General features: G+C 49.5%; 1 protein-coding gene across 2 annotated transcripts in view; it reads left to right on the forward strand.

Annotated features, from left to right (window-relative positions):
* The window catches only part of LOC149464506 (NXPE family member 2-like), a 95,103-nt gene that overhangs the window by 18,740 nt on the left and 61,337 nt on the right, over positions 1-15,026 (forward strand). Inside the window, exon 2 of one of the 2 annotated variants that reach the window (XM_089674478.1) lies at positions 11,151-11,233. The exons of the other annotated variant lie outside the window; for it this stretch is intronic. Within the exon in view, the coding sequence (XP_089530604.1) occupies positions 11,151-11,233 (83 nt within the window). The remainder of the gene's footprint in view (positions 1-11,150; positions 11,234-15,026) is intronic. 2 annotated transcript variants of the gene reach the window in all.

The raw sequence follows: 15,026 nt of genomic DNA on the forward strand, positions 1-15,026 counted from the left end.
CAGTAGATATAGTTTACTGTTTAGGTTTGCACGTTCATGCAGTTTTTGTAATGCAGTCCACATACCTTTAGCTGTGCTTTCTTTCCCTATATGAATGAGTTGATCATCCTCCACTAACAGGCTTATGACTGCTTTTGCTTGCCTGTTTTTTCTGTCCCATTCTTCTGGGTTGTCATTGGGTCTGTGTGTATCTAGTACCGGCCACAAGTCATCTTTGGATAACAGCATTTCAAGCTTAAACTTCCATAGCTGGTAGTTGGTGTTGTTGAGCTTTGCTATTGTAAACTTCATATCTGAAGCACTTGCCATCTTTCAGTGAATTGGATTGTAAATGCAGCACTTACTTGCTTGTAGTTTTTCTTTTTCCAGTGTCTGGAGCTGGGCCCATAACCTGTTGGTTATGTGTTAGAGAAGACACTGGTAGTGATAGCAGAATTCAGACTTTACTTGTGTGGCTTAAGTTACAAACACATAGAGCACATTTCTCAGCAGACATATATTACAGCAGACATTACTTCCGGAAGAGATGATAGAGAAAAGGAAAGTATCAGCAAGTTTTACACATACACAACTAGTAACCTTTAGCGTACAGTGCCATCTACTGGTCAAGTGATATTACCACAGAATACTGTATATAGTACATTATAGTACATGCTGTTGCATTCCCAACAGTTTCAATGGTCACTGTTGGTAGAACACTACGCCGTCATGGTTTAAAATCATGCATTGCATGGAAGGTTCCCCTGCTCAAGTCATCACATGTCCAGGCCTGTCTGAAGTTTGCCAATGACCATCTGGATGATCCAGAGGAGGCATGGGAGAAAGTCATGTGGTCAGATGAGACCCAAGTAGAATTTTTTGTCTAAACTTCACTCGTCGTGTTTGGAGGAAAAAGAAGGATGAGTTGCATCCCAAGAACACCATCCCTACTGTGAAGCATGGGGGTGGTAACATCATGCTTTGGGGGTGCTTTTTTGCGAAGGGGACAGGACGACTACACTGTATTAAGGAGAAGATGAATGGGGCCATTTATTGTGATTTTGAGCAACAACCTCCTTCCCTCCGTCAGAGCATTGAAGATGGGTCGTGGCTGGGTCTTCCAACATGACAACTAGAGATGAGCGAAGTATTCAAAAATTCGATTCGACTGATTCGGCGAATTCGTGGAAAAATTTCGATTCGAGTCGAATATATTCGCTGTGAATTTAACTTAAAAAAGGGTGTTTCTAGGCTTCAGAGAGACTTAATATTAGTGCAGAACACTGTACCTTTAATTTAAATGCCCTTGGAGTCTGCTGGGGAAGAGAAATAATACTGTCAGTCAGTATGACATGCAGATGAGTGCCGTCGATCTTAGAATCACCGCACACTTCACTCATTTGGGCAGTCACGGGGCCAAAACCAGAGCGTGGAGCCACAGTGTGGCGGTGGAGGCAGCAGCAATGGGAGGCCATACAGCACCCTATGACAAAAATGGAAACCACCAGCAGTGTGAGGAGACCTGAAAGTGGCACATGGCAGAGTGTGGCGATAGAGACAGCAGCAATGGGAGGCCGTACAGGGACCCATGACACACTCTGGACCTGGCAGCAGCATGAGGAGGCGGTACAGGGGCCCATGACAGATTACGGGCCTGGCAGCAGCATGAGGAGTCGGTACGGGGGCCCATGGCAGATTACGGGCCTGGCAGCAGCAATGGGAGGCCGTACAGGGACCCATGACACACTCTGGACCTGGCAGCAGCATGGGGAGGCGGTACAGGGGCCCATGACAGATTACGGGCCTGGCAGCAGCATGAGGAGTCGGTACGGGGGCCCATGACACACTCTGGACCTGGCAGCAGCATGAGGAGGCGGTACAGGGGCGCATGACAGATTACGAGCCTGGCAGCAGCAACTTGGACAGGAGGACGTTCAGCTTCTGCACCGTCGTGTGCGTGTTCGCAAACTGTTGTCTCTTGGAAACGGATTCCAAGAAAGACTGCTGACGGAATCCGTGAAGAGGAGTAGCAGGAGAAGGAGCATCTGAACGAGCGGAATATGCCAACAAGCAACAACAGGGGCCCATGACAGATTACGGGCCTGGCAGCAGCATGAGGAGTCGGTACGGGGGCCCATGGCAGATTAGGGGCCTGGCAGCAGCTATGGGAGGCCCGTAATCTGCCAGCACCCTATGTCAAAAAATTGAACACACCAGCAGTGTGTGAGGAGACCTGAAAGTGGCACATGGCAGAGTGTGGCGATGGAGACAGCAGCAATGGGAGGCCGTACAGGGACCCATGACAGACTCTGGACATGGCAGCAGCATGAGGAGGCGGTATATAGGGGCCTATGGCAGATTAGGGGCCTGGCAGCAGCTATGGGAGGCCCGTAATCTGCCAGCACCCTATGTCAAAAAATTGAACACACCAGCAGTGTGTGAGGAGACCTGAAAGTGGCACATGGCAGAGTGTGGCGATGGAGACAGCAGCAATGGGAGGCCGTACAGGGACCCATAACAGACTCTGGACTTGGCAGCAGCATGAGGAGGCGGTATATAGGGGCCTATGGCAGATTAGGGGCCTGGCAGCAGCTATGGGAGGCCCGTAATCTGCCAGCACCCTATGTCAAAAAATTGAACACACCAGCAGTGTGTGAGGAGACCTGAAAGTGGCACATGGCAGAGTGTGGCGATGGAGACAGCAGCAATGGGAGGCCGTACAGGGACCCATGACAGACTCTGGACTTGGCAGCAGCATGAGGAGGCGGTATAGGGGCCCATGGCAGATTAGGGGCCTGGCAGCAGCTATGGGAGGCCCGTAATCTGCCAGCACCCTATGTCAAAAAATTCAACACACCAGCAGTGTGAGGAGACCTGAAAGTGGCACATGGCATGAGACACTGTGGACCTGGCAGCAGCATGAGGAGGCGGTACAGGGGTCCATGGCAGATTAGGGGCCTGGCAGCAGCTATAGGAGGCCCGTAATCTGCCAGCACCCTATGTCAAAAAATTGAACACACCAGCAGTGTGTGAGGAGACCTGAAAGTGGCACATGGCAGAGTGTGGCGATGGAGACAGCAGCAATGGGAGGCCGTACAGGGACCCATGAGAGACTCTGGACTTGGCAGCAGCATGAGGAGGCGGTATAGGGGCCCATGGCAGATTAGGGGCCTGGCAGCAGCTATAGGAGGCCCGTAATCTGCCAGCACCCTATGTCAAAAAATTCAACACACCAGCAGTGTGAAAAGACCTGAAAGTGGCACATGGCAGAGTGTGGCGATGGAGACAGCAGCAATGGGAGGCCGTACAGGGACCCATGACAGACTCTGGACTTGGCAGCAGCATGAGGAGGCGGTATATAGGGGCCTATGGCAGATTAGGGGCCTGGCAGCAGCTATAGGAGGCCGTTAATCTGCCAGCACCCTATGTCAAAAAATTGAACACACCAGCAGTGTGTGAGGAGACCTGAAAGTGGCACATGGCAGAGTGTGGCGATGGAGACAGCAGCAATGGGAGGCCGTACAGGGACCCATGACAGACTCTGGACTTGGCAGCAGCATGAGGAGGCGGTATATAGGGGCCTATGGCAGATTAGGGGCCTGGCAGCAGCTATAGGAGGCCCGTAATCTGCCAGCACCCTATGTCAAAAAATTGAACACACCAGCAGTGTGTGAGGAGACCTGAAAGTGGCACATGGCAGAGTGTGGCGATGGAGACAGCAGCAATGGGAGGCCGTACAGGGACCCATGACAGACTCTGGACTTGGCAGCAGCATGAGGAGGCGGTATAGGGGCCCATGGCAGATTAGGGGCCTGGCAGCAGCTATGGGAGGCCCGTAATCTGCCAGCACCCTATGTCAAAAAATTCAACACACCAGAAGTGTGAGGAGACCTGAAAGTGGCACATGGCATGAGACACTGTGGACCTGGCAGCAGCATGAGGAGGCGGTACAGGGGCCTATGGCAGATTAGAGGCCTGGCAGCAGCTATAGGAGGCCCGTAATCTGCCAGCACCCTATGTCAAAAAATTGAACACACCAGCAGTGTGTGAGGAGACCTGAAAGTGGCACATGGCAGAGTGTGGCGATGGAGACAGCAGCAATGGGAGGCCGTACAGGGACCCATGAGAGACTCTGGACTTGGCAGCAGCATGAGGAGGCGGTATAGGGGCCCATGGCAGATTAGGGGCCTGGCAGCAGCTATGGGAGGCCCGTAATCTGCCAGCACCCTATGTCAAAAAATTCAACACACCAGCAGTGTGAGGAGACCTGAAAGTGGCACATGGCAGAGTGCGGCGATGGAGACAGCAGCAATGGGAGGCCGTACAGGGACCCATGACAGACTCTGGACCTGGCAGCAGCATGAGGAGGCAGTATATAGGGGCCTATGGCAGATTAAGGGCCTGGCAGCAGCTATAGGAGGCCCGTAATCTGCCAGCACCCTATGTCAAAAAATTCAACACACCAGCAGTGTGAGGAGACCTGAAAGTGGCACATGGCAGAGTGTGGCGATGGAGACAGCAGCAATGGGAGGCCGTACAGGGACCCATGACAGACTCTGGACTTGGCAGCAGCATGAGGAGGCGGTATATAGGGGCCTATGGCAGATTAGGGGCCTGGCAGCAGCTATAGGAGGCCCGTAATCTGCCAGCACCCTATGTCAAAAAATTGAACACACCAGCAGTGTGTGAGGAGACCTGAAAGTGGCACATGGCAGAGTGTGGCGATGGAGACAGCAGCAATGGGAAGCCGTACAGGGACCCATGACAGACTCTGGACTTGGCAGCAGCATGAGGAGGCGGTATAGGGGCCCATGGCAAATTAGGGGCCTGTCAGCAGCTATGGGAGGCCCGTAATCTGCCAGCACCCTATGTCAAAAAATTCAACACACCAGCAGTGTGAGGAGACCTGAAAGTGGCACATGGCATGAGACACTGTGGACCTGGCAGCAGCATGAGGAGGTGGTACAGGGGCCCATGGCAGATTAGGGGCCTGGCAGCAGCTATAGGAGGCCCGTAATCTGCCAGCACCCTATGTCAAAAAATTGAACACACCAGCAGTGTATGAGGAGACCTGAAAATGGCACATGGCAGAGTGTGGCGATGGAGACAGCAGCAATGGGAGGCCGTACAGGGACCCATGAGAGACTCTGGACTTGGCAGCAGCATGAGGAGGCGGTATAGGGGCCCATGGCAGATTAGGGGCCTGGCAGCAGCTATGGGAGGCCCGTAATCTGCCAGCACCCTATGTCAAAAAATTCAACACACCAGCAGTGTGAGGAGACCTGAAAGTGGCACATGGCAGAGTGTGGCAATTGAGACAGCAGCAATGGGAGGCCGTACAGGGACCCATGACAGACTCTGGACTTGGCAGCAGCATGAGGAGGCGGTATATAGGGGCCTATGGCAGATTAGGGGCCTGGCAGCAGCTATAGGAGGCCCGTAATCTGCCAGCACCCTATGTCAAAAAATTGAACACACCAGCAGTGTGTGAGGAGACCTGAAAGTGGCACATGGCAGAGTGTGGCGATGGAGACAGCAGCAATGGGAGGCCGTACAGGGACCCATGACAGACTCTGGACTTGGCAGTAGCATGAGGAGGCGGTATATAGGGGCCTATGGCAGATTAGGGGCCTGGCAGCAGCTATAGGAGGCCCGTAATCTGCCAGCACCCTATGTCAAAAAATTGAACACACCAGCAGTGTGTGAGGAGACCTGAAAGTGGCACATGGCAGAGTGTGGCGATGGAGACAGCAGCAATGGGAGGCCGTACAGGGACCCATGAGAGACTCTGGACTTGGCAGCAGCATGAGGAGGCGGTATAGGGGCCCATGGCAGATTAGGGGCCTGGCAGCAGTATGGGAGGCCCGTAATCTGCCAGCACCCTATGACAAAATGGAACCCACCAGCAGTGTGAGGAGACCTGAAAGTGGCACATGGCAGAGTGTGGCGATGGAGACAGCAGCAATGGGAGGCCGTACAGGGACCCATGACAGACTCTGGACTTGGCAGCAGCATGAGGAGGCGGTATATAGGGGCCTATGGCAGATTAGGGGCCTGGCAGCAGCTATGGGAGGCCCGTAATCTGCCAGCACCCTATGTCAAAAAACTGAACACACCAGCAGTGTGTGAGGAGACCTGAAAGTGGCACATGGCAGAGTGTGGTGATGGAGACAGCAGCAATGGGAGGCCGTACAGGGACCCATGACAGACTCTGGACCTGGCAGCAGCATGAGGAGGCGGTATATAGGGGCCTATGGCAGATTAGGGGCCTGGCAGCAGCTATAGGAGGCCCGTAATCTGCCAGCACCCTATGTCAAAAAATTCAACACACCAGCAGTGTGTGAGGAGACCTGAAAGTGGCACATGGCAGAGTGTGGCGATGGAGACAGCAGCAATGGGAGGCCGTACAGGGACCCATGACAGACTCTGGACCTGGCAGCAGCATGAGGAGGCGGTATATAGGGGCCTATGGCAGATTAGGGGCCTGGCAGCAGCTATAGGAGGCCCGTAATCTGCCAGCACCCTATGACAAAATGGAACACACCAGCAGTGTGTGAGGAGACCTGAAAGTGGCACATGGCAGAGTGTGGCGATGGAGACAGCAGCAATGGGAGGCCGTACAGGGACCCATGACAGACTCTGGACCTGGCAGCAGCATGAGGAGGCGGTATATAGGGGCCTATGGCAGATTAGGGGCCTGGCAGCAGCTATAGGAGGCCCGTAATCTGCCAGCACCCTATGTCAAAAAATTCAACACACCAGCAGTGTGTGAGGAGACCTGAAAGTGGCACATGGCAGAGTGTGGCGATGGAGACAGCAGCAATGGGAGGCCGTACAGGGACCCATGACAGACTCTGGACTTGGCAGCAGCATGAGGAGGCGGTATATAGGGGCCTATGGCAGATTAGGGGCCTGGCAGCAGCTATGGGAGGCCCGTAATCTGCCAGCACCCTATGTCAAAAAACTGAACACACCAGCAGTGTGTGAGGAGACCTGAAAGTGGCACATGGCAGAGTGTGGCGATGGAGACAGCAGCAATGGGAGGCCGTACAGGGACCCATGACAGACTCTGGACCTGGCAGCAGCATGAGGAGGCGGTATATAGGGGCCTATGGCAGATTAGGGGCCTGGCAGCAGCTATGGGAGGCCCGTAATCTGCCAGCACCCTATGTCAAAAAATTGAACACACCAGCAGTGTGTGAGGAGACCTGAAAGTGGCACATGGCAGAGTGTGGCGATGGAGACAGCAGCAATGGGAGGCCGTACAGGGACCCATGAGAGACTCTGGACTTGGCAGCAGCATGAGGAGGCGGTATATAGGGGCCCATGGCAGATTAGGGGCCTGGCAGCAGCTATGGGAGGCCCGTAATCTGCCAGCACCCTATGTCAAAAAATTCAACACACCAGCAGTGTGTGAGGAGACCTGAAAGTGGCACATGGCAGAGTGTGGCGATGGAGACAACCCACCGACTGTTTTGCTCGCTGCCAAGCTGCCACCCTCTTCTCCTGATGATGCGGAAGCAATAGCCTGATGACGACGAGGCTGCCAAGTGCGATCAGCCTCATCATCATCAATTAGGGTCTCCGCCTCACTACTAGCCCCCTCGGCTGCGTGTGGGTCAGGAGACAGACCTGTCTCTACACCGGCTACCGAGCCACTCTCCTCGCCACTACTTCTTCGCCTGGCTGCTGAAGAGGCGGATGTCTCCCCCCGTTCCTGACCGCCCTCTGTTAGCTCTTCCTCACTGTACTGGATGACACCGGGAGCACTGGCCTCTGGCTGCGAATAGTGCTGCCTCGACCCCTTCCTCTGCTGCCACGTCTGCTCGCTCCTAAAACATTGCCTCCTCTGCCACTCCTCTGCATGTTGTCTGACATACTCTTTAATTAAACGATTCTGTGTCCCTGAGTAACAATTCTGTGTCCCTGAGTAACGTTTCTGTGGCCCTAAGTAACAGTTCTGTGGCCCTAAGTAACAGTTCTGTGGCCCTCAGTAACAATTCTGTGTCTGTCCCTGAGTAACAATTCTGTGTCCCTCAGTAACAATTCTGTGTCCCTCAGTAACAATTCTGTGTCCCTCAGTAACAATTCTGTGTCCCTGAGTAACAATTCTGTGTCCCTCAGTAACAATTCTGTGTCCCTCAGTAACAATTCTGTGTCCCTGAGTAACAATTCTGTGTCTGTCCCTGAGTAAGAATTCTGTGTCTGTCCCTGAGTAACGTTTCTGTGGCCCTAAGTAAAGGTTCTGTGGCCCTCAGTAACAATTCTGTGTCCCTGAGTAACAATTCTGTGTCTGTCCCTGAGTAACAATTCTGTGGCCCTAAGTAACGGTTCTGTGGCCCTCAGTAACAATTCTGTGTCCCTGAGTAACAATTCTGTGTCCCTCAGTAACAATTCTGTGTCCCTCAGTAACAATTCTGTGTCCCTCAGTAACAATTCTGTGTCTGTCCCTGAGTAACAATTCTGTGTCTGTCCCTGAGTAGCGTTTCTGTGGCCCTAAGTAACGGTTCTGTGGCCCTCAGTAACAATTCTGTGTCCCTCAGTAACAATTCTGTGTCTGTCCCTGAGTAACAATTCTGTGTCTGTCCCTGAGTAACAATTCTGTGTCCCTGAGTAACGTTTCTGTGGCCCTAAGTAACAATTCTGTGGCCCTCAGTAACAATTCTGTGTCTGTCCCTGAGTAACAATTCTGTGTCTGTCCCTGAGTAACAATTCTGTGTCCCTGAGTAACGTTTCTGTGGCCCTAAGTAACAATTCTGTGGCCCTCAGTAACAATTCTGTGTCTGTCCCTGAGTAACAATTCTGTGTCTGTCCCTGAGTAACAATTCTGTGTCCCTGAGTAACGTTTCTGTGGCCCTAAGTAACAATTCTGTGGCCCTCAGTAACAATTCTGTGTCTGTCCCTGAGTAACAATTCTGTGGCCCCAAGTAACGGTTCTGTGGCCCTCAGTAACAATTCTGTGTCCCTCAGTAACAATTCTGTGGCCCTCAGTAACAATTCTGTGTCTGTCCCTGAGTAACAATTCTGTGGCCCTAAGTAACGGTTCTGTGGCCCTCAGTAACAATTCTGTGTCCCTGAGTAACAATTCTGTGGCCCTAAGTAACGGTTCTGTGGCCCTCAGTAACAATTCTGTGTCCCTGAGTAACAATTATGTGGCCCTAAGTAACAGTTCTGTGTCCCTCAGTAACAATTCTGTGTCCCTCAGTAACAATTCTGTGTCCCTGAATAACGTTTATGTGGACCTAAGTAACGGTTCTGTGGCCCTCAGTAACAATTCTGTGTCCCTGAGTAACGTTTCTGTGGCCCTAAGTAACAATTCTGTGGCCCTCAGTAACAATTCTGTGTCTGTCCCTGAGTAACAATTCTGTGTCTGTCCCTGAGTAACAATTCTGTGTCCCTGAGTAACGTTTCTGTGGCCCTAAGTAACAATTCTGTGGCCCTCAGTAACAATTCTGTGTCTGTCCCTGAGTAACAATTCTGTGGCCTAAGTAACGGTTCTGTGGCCCTCAGTAACAATTCTGTGTCCCTGAGTAACAATTCTGTGGCCCTAAGTAACGGTTCTGTTGCCCTCAGTAACAATTCTGTGTCCCTGAGTAACAATTATGTGGCCCTAAGTAACAGTTCTGTGTCCCTCAGTAACAATTCTGTGTCCCTCAGTAACAATTCTGTGTCTGTCCCTGAATAACAATTCTGTGGCCCTAACGTTTCTGTGGCCCTAAGTAACAGTTCTGTGGCCCTCAGTAACAATTCTGTGTCTGTCCCTGAGTAACAATTCTGTGGCCCTAACTAACGTTTCTGTGGCCCTAAGTAACAATTCTCTGGCACTCAGTAACAATTCTGTCTGTCCCTGAGTAACAATTCTGTGGCCCTAATAACGTTTCTGTGGCCCTAAGTAACAGTTCTGTGGCCCTCAGTAACAATTCTGTGTCTGTCCGTGAGTAACAATTCTGTGGCCCTAACTAACGTTTCTGTGGCCCTAAGTAACAATTCTCTGGCACTCAGTAACAATTCTGTCTGTCCCTGAGTAACAATTCTGTGGCCCTAACTAGCGTTTCTTTGGCCCTAAGTAACGATTCTGTGGCCCTCATTAACAATTCTGTGTCCCTAAGTAACGTTTCTGTGGCCCTAACTCTGTCCCTAATACAGAGCGGTCTGCCTCTCTTGAATGACTGGAGGCAAATGAAGAATTCTAAAATGGCCGCTATTTATAGCTCGACCATTACACAGTGCTGGCTGCCTGGCTGCTGATTGGCTAATGCGATCACATGTCATTAAGGAATGCATTATGGGTCAGCGCGCCTTGTCTGCGCGCCTTCCCAGACATCCCCGCTCCGTCGCCGCACATGTCCGCCGCCATTTTAGGAAAAATTTCGATTCGCGCGTCCGAAGTAGGCTATTTTTCGGATTCGGCGCGAATCGAAAATTTTCCAATATTCGACTCGAATTCCACTTCGCCTACTTCGATTCGCTCATCTCTAATGACAACGACCCGAAGCACACAGCCAGGATAATCAAGGAGTGGCTCCGTAAGAAGCATATCAAGGTTCTGGAGTGGCCTAGCCAGTCTCCAGACCTAAATCCAACAGAACATCTTTGAAGGGAGCTGAAACTCCGTGTTGCTCAGTGACAGCCCCGAAACCTGACAGATCTAGAGGAGATCTGTGTGGAGGAGTGGGCCAAAATCCCTGTTGCAGTGCAAACCTGGTCAAGAACTACAGGAAATGTTTGACCTCTGTAATTGCAAACAAAGGCTTCTGTACTAAATATTAACACGGATTTTCTCAGGTGTTCAAATACTTATGTTCAGCAGTGCAAGACAAATACATTCTTTAAAAATCATACAATGTGATTTCCTGAATTGTTTTTTTAAATTTCGTCTCTCAGAGTGGGAATGCACCTACAATGTGAATTTCAGACCCCTCCATGATTTCTAAGTGGGAGAACTTGCAAAATCGCAGGGTGTTCAAATACTTCTGTTCCTCACTACATATGAGATCTATTGTTTTGTATTTTTTTGCTATTTAAGCAATAATTAAGCACTAATTATTTGCTCACACAAGTCACTTATGGTTTCATCATTTTTTCACGTCACTCATAATATTCACTATAGCACTGCACTTTCTTTTTATTATATGGCAGTGACTAAATACTTGTTGCTTCTGGTTTCTTAGACCAGAGAGATGATTGGGTATGTACCGTGGGATGGGAGACCCCGGGAATGCAGCGGCAGGAAGAACTTCTTCAACCCCACAAGGTACTGGTACGTCTCTGGGGCTAAAGTGGTGGCTTCTCACTTCAACATTGTATTTGCTGTCCATGTGCAAGAGATAGCCAGGGCTGTAATCAGGCCCCTGTACCGCCCTGGCAGCTAGCACGGTTATATTACTTTCCTATCACCCGTCTATATTTTACTTCATATCAGAGATTGTCAGGTAGTAACCTGAGCTTGACATCTGTAATACCATTAACACATCAATAACTGTGCCTTGTGAGGGTAATAATTAATCTGTATCACTAGATCCTTAGATATCTGTTACCTGTCTGTTCTGTGTAATGGCCAATGTGGTTGAATGCAGCAATGTATCACTGAGCCACAAAACCAATACACTTTATTTTAATTTTAAATTTATATTTCTTAAAAAAAATAGAAATGAGCCTATAAATGCACACAAATCTTCAACATATAAGCAAAACTCAGGGCACTTGTATGGAAACAGATACAAAACCTCCTGCGCTCAGAGACCCAGATCAGAAATCTGCGGGTTGAACCATATATGAAAGTTCATCCAGTGGCAGATCAAAGATTGTGCAGCTCTATCTCAAGGAATGGGGAAGCCCAATAGCAGCTGTAACAAAGAACAAAAACAAAAGTGAACCAACCTTGCGCATAAATTTATTAAGTTAAGCTGTATACTCACAAAAGTAGCATTATAAAAAGCATATAAAATCCAACATCAGGAGACACGGGTCCCATCTAGAGGGGAGACTCTCAGGATGGAGCGGACGCGTTTCAAAGGGTGATCCCTTCTTTTGTTTTTGTTCTTTGTTACAAGGGCACTTGTATGGCTCAGCAATGGTATACATATTATTGATGACATTTGGGGGGGGGGGGGAGCACAGTCAGGGCCAGTGCTACTACTAGGCAAACTAGGCAGCCGCCCAGGGTGCGTGGCTGCCTAGGGCTAAGCCACGACCAGAGCCACCAATAGGGCAGCCTATTGGAGGCATGGGAGAAAGTCATGTCTTTAAAAATCATACAATGTGATTTCTTGATTTTTTTTTTTAATTCTGTCTCTCAGAGTGGGAATGCACCTACAATGTGAATTTCAGACCCCTCCATGATTTCTAAGTGGGAGAACTTGCAAAATCGCAGGGTGTTCAAATACTTCTGTTCCACACTGTATATATATTGTACATTCACATCAGTCCCTAACCCTCAAGGGGCATACAATCTAAGGTCCCTAACTCACATTCATACATACACATACTAGGGCCAATTTAGACAGGATCCAATTAACCTACCAGCATGTCTTTGAAGCGTGGGAGGAAACCAGAGTACCCAGAGGAAACCCACGCAAGCACAGGGAGAACATGCAAGCTCCAGGCAGGAGGTGCCATGGTTGGGATTCAAACCAACGACCCTAGTACTGCCAGGCAGAAGTGCTAACCATTTAGCCACTGTGCTGCCCATGAAAAAATCCCAATAAGTATATATTAATTGGTTTACATGAAAGTTATAGCGTCTACAAATGGTGATATATATATATATATATACTGGAATTTTAATTTAAATTTTTTTATATTAGTAATGGCGGCGATCAGCAACTTATAGCGGGACTGTGGGACTGCGGCGGACATTCTGACTAACTGCCACTGACATCCCCAGTGACACAAGTACAGTGATCCGTGTTAATAAAAAGCACTGACACTGTACTAATAGCACTGAGCAGGAAGGTGTTAACATCTGGGGCGATCAAAGGGTTAACTGTGTGTGTTTTACATTGTGTGCTGTGTTTTACTAGGGAGACATGCTGTTTTGTATCCCTCAGCTGTGCAGAGAGATACAAAGCAGCATGTCCATGCTGACAGGAGAGAGGCCTGTGTTGTATACATATAGGTCTCTCCCCTGTCAGCTTCGCATACAATCACCAAGTCCCAGCCGGGAATCGAGATACAAAGTAGCATGTCCATGCTGACAGGAGAGAGACCTGTGTTGTATACATATGGGTCTCTCCCCTGTCAGCTTTGCATACGATCACCGAGTCCCAGCCGGGAATCGAGATACAAAACAGCATGTCCATGCTGACAGGAGAAAGACCTGTGTTGTATACACACAGGTCTCTCCCATGTCAACTTTGCATACGATCACCGAGTCCCAGCCGGGAATCGAGACACAAAGCAGCATATCCATGCTGACAGGAGAGAGACCTGTTTTGTATACACACAGGTCTCTCCCCTGTCAGCTTTCCATACGATCACCGAGTCCCAGCCTGGAATCACCAGGCGGGACCCGGTGATTGACATTCCCAGCAGCCAATAGCGGTTCGGGTAGGGCAGCCCATGCCCCCTACCCGGAAATGCAAATCACATAAATATACGTGATTTTGCGCAGCCATGCTGCCCTGTAGCAGTATATGTGCTATAGGGCAACGGGCAAGCGGTTGACCCCAACCTTAACTCTTGGATTCCTAAATGCACAAAATATAATTGGATATGAACATTTATAGGTAAAAACACCAGGGAATGATGATCCAAGGAATAACCTCCTGGGGGAGGCTATTCTAATGAGATATGCTGAGCTAGAGGACCTTCAATCAGAGGGCACCTTCAACTGGCGACACATGTTGGACATTATACAGCTACCTGGTCCCAGTTGAGATCTGCAATCACAGCATTTGACTATATGCAGAGATCCACATCGGAAGCTAATTCTATAAGATGTGAAAACGGTGTGTCACAATAAACCATGACCTTTGGGAAAATCCACTGCTCATCATGTCCACCATGCAATATGGCCCCATGGAACACCTCGCATGGTACACATTCTTTGGCCTATAGAAATCTGTCCCAACCAAAGGCTCGTTGGTTGTCTAACTTGACCACACAGGAGAATGGTTCCCAGTCTTCCTCTGAGCAGATTGTTGTTCCTTATAAGGCAAAATATTTTTTCCCTTACTTGCCAGTCTGATCGATTTTCAGAATATGAAGTTCACAAGCTAAATTAGTGAAGGGGAAGTATGCAGATGTAGAGCCCTCCTAGTCAGGCTGCTAGCGAAATTTAGTTTTTGGCTTCACTGTAATGAGTGGAGCAATGATTGCTTGTTTCGATCTGTTCAGGCTTTCCTAAGTTGGATGTTTAATTTCTCCTATCTGTCTTTTGAAGAAGCTTCCAGAATATAGGGCAGGAAGATACAATTGACCAATATAAATATTTATCATGCCCCAGCCAATCCCTGGAAGGAGGCAATAAGAAGGTGTTTGGGAAGGTGATAAACATTTTGGGAGCTCTAGGTGAGTGTCTTTCCTGTTCAGGGAGAGTTCCAGTCTCCTGGGGGGGGGGGGGGGCTGCTACCTCTTGGAGAGAGTTTCTAAAACAATAGTTTGCAGTCTGGGTCTCAGCAGGAGCAGCTAAAAGAGTATTTGCACTGTTCTGAAATCCTGGGACTGGAGAAGGATCTCTTTTTTTCTCCCTCATCTACCTGTAGGCTATGTGGCAGACAGCTCCAAGGACATTGTGAGTAAAGACCTTGCTTTGGACTTCGGGTGTGCTTGTGCAAGGAGGGTGAAAGGTTGTCAATAGCCCCTGGCTATCAGTCTTTATCAGGCTGTTGAAGGTACGACGCGTCGGGGAGATTGACTTCATCTCAGAAAAGACAACGGACATACACATACACACAGTGATAGTTGAAATCAATCTCTCAAGTTTATTAGCGGGAAGGAAATTAATATAACAGAAAAAAGAAAGGTGGGGGGCACAGAGTATCAAAAAACTGAGTTGTCAGTAATTGATTGGCTGAATACAAAAAGACAACATTGACGTCAATTCT

This window comes from Staurois parvus, unplaced genomic scaffold (assembly GCF_062004578.1).
Source record: "Staurois parvus isolate SC_StPar_1 unplaced genomic scaffold, SC_StPar_1.0 ptg000151l, whole genome shotgun sequence".
In the NCBI taxonomy this organism is placed as follows: Eukaryota; Metazoa; Chordata; class Amphibia; order Anura; family Ranidae; genus Staurois; species Staurois parvus.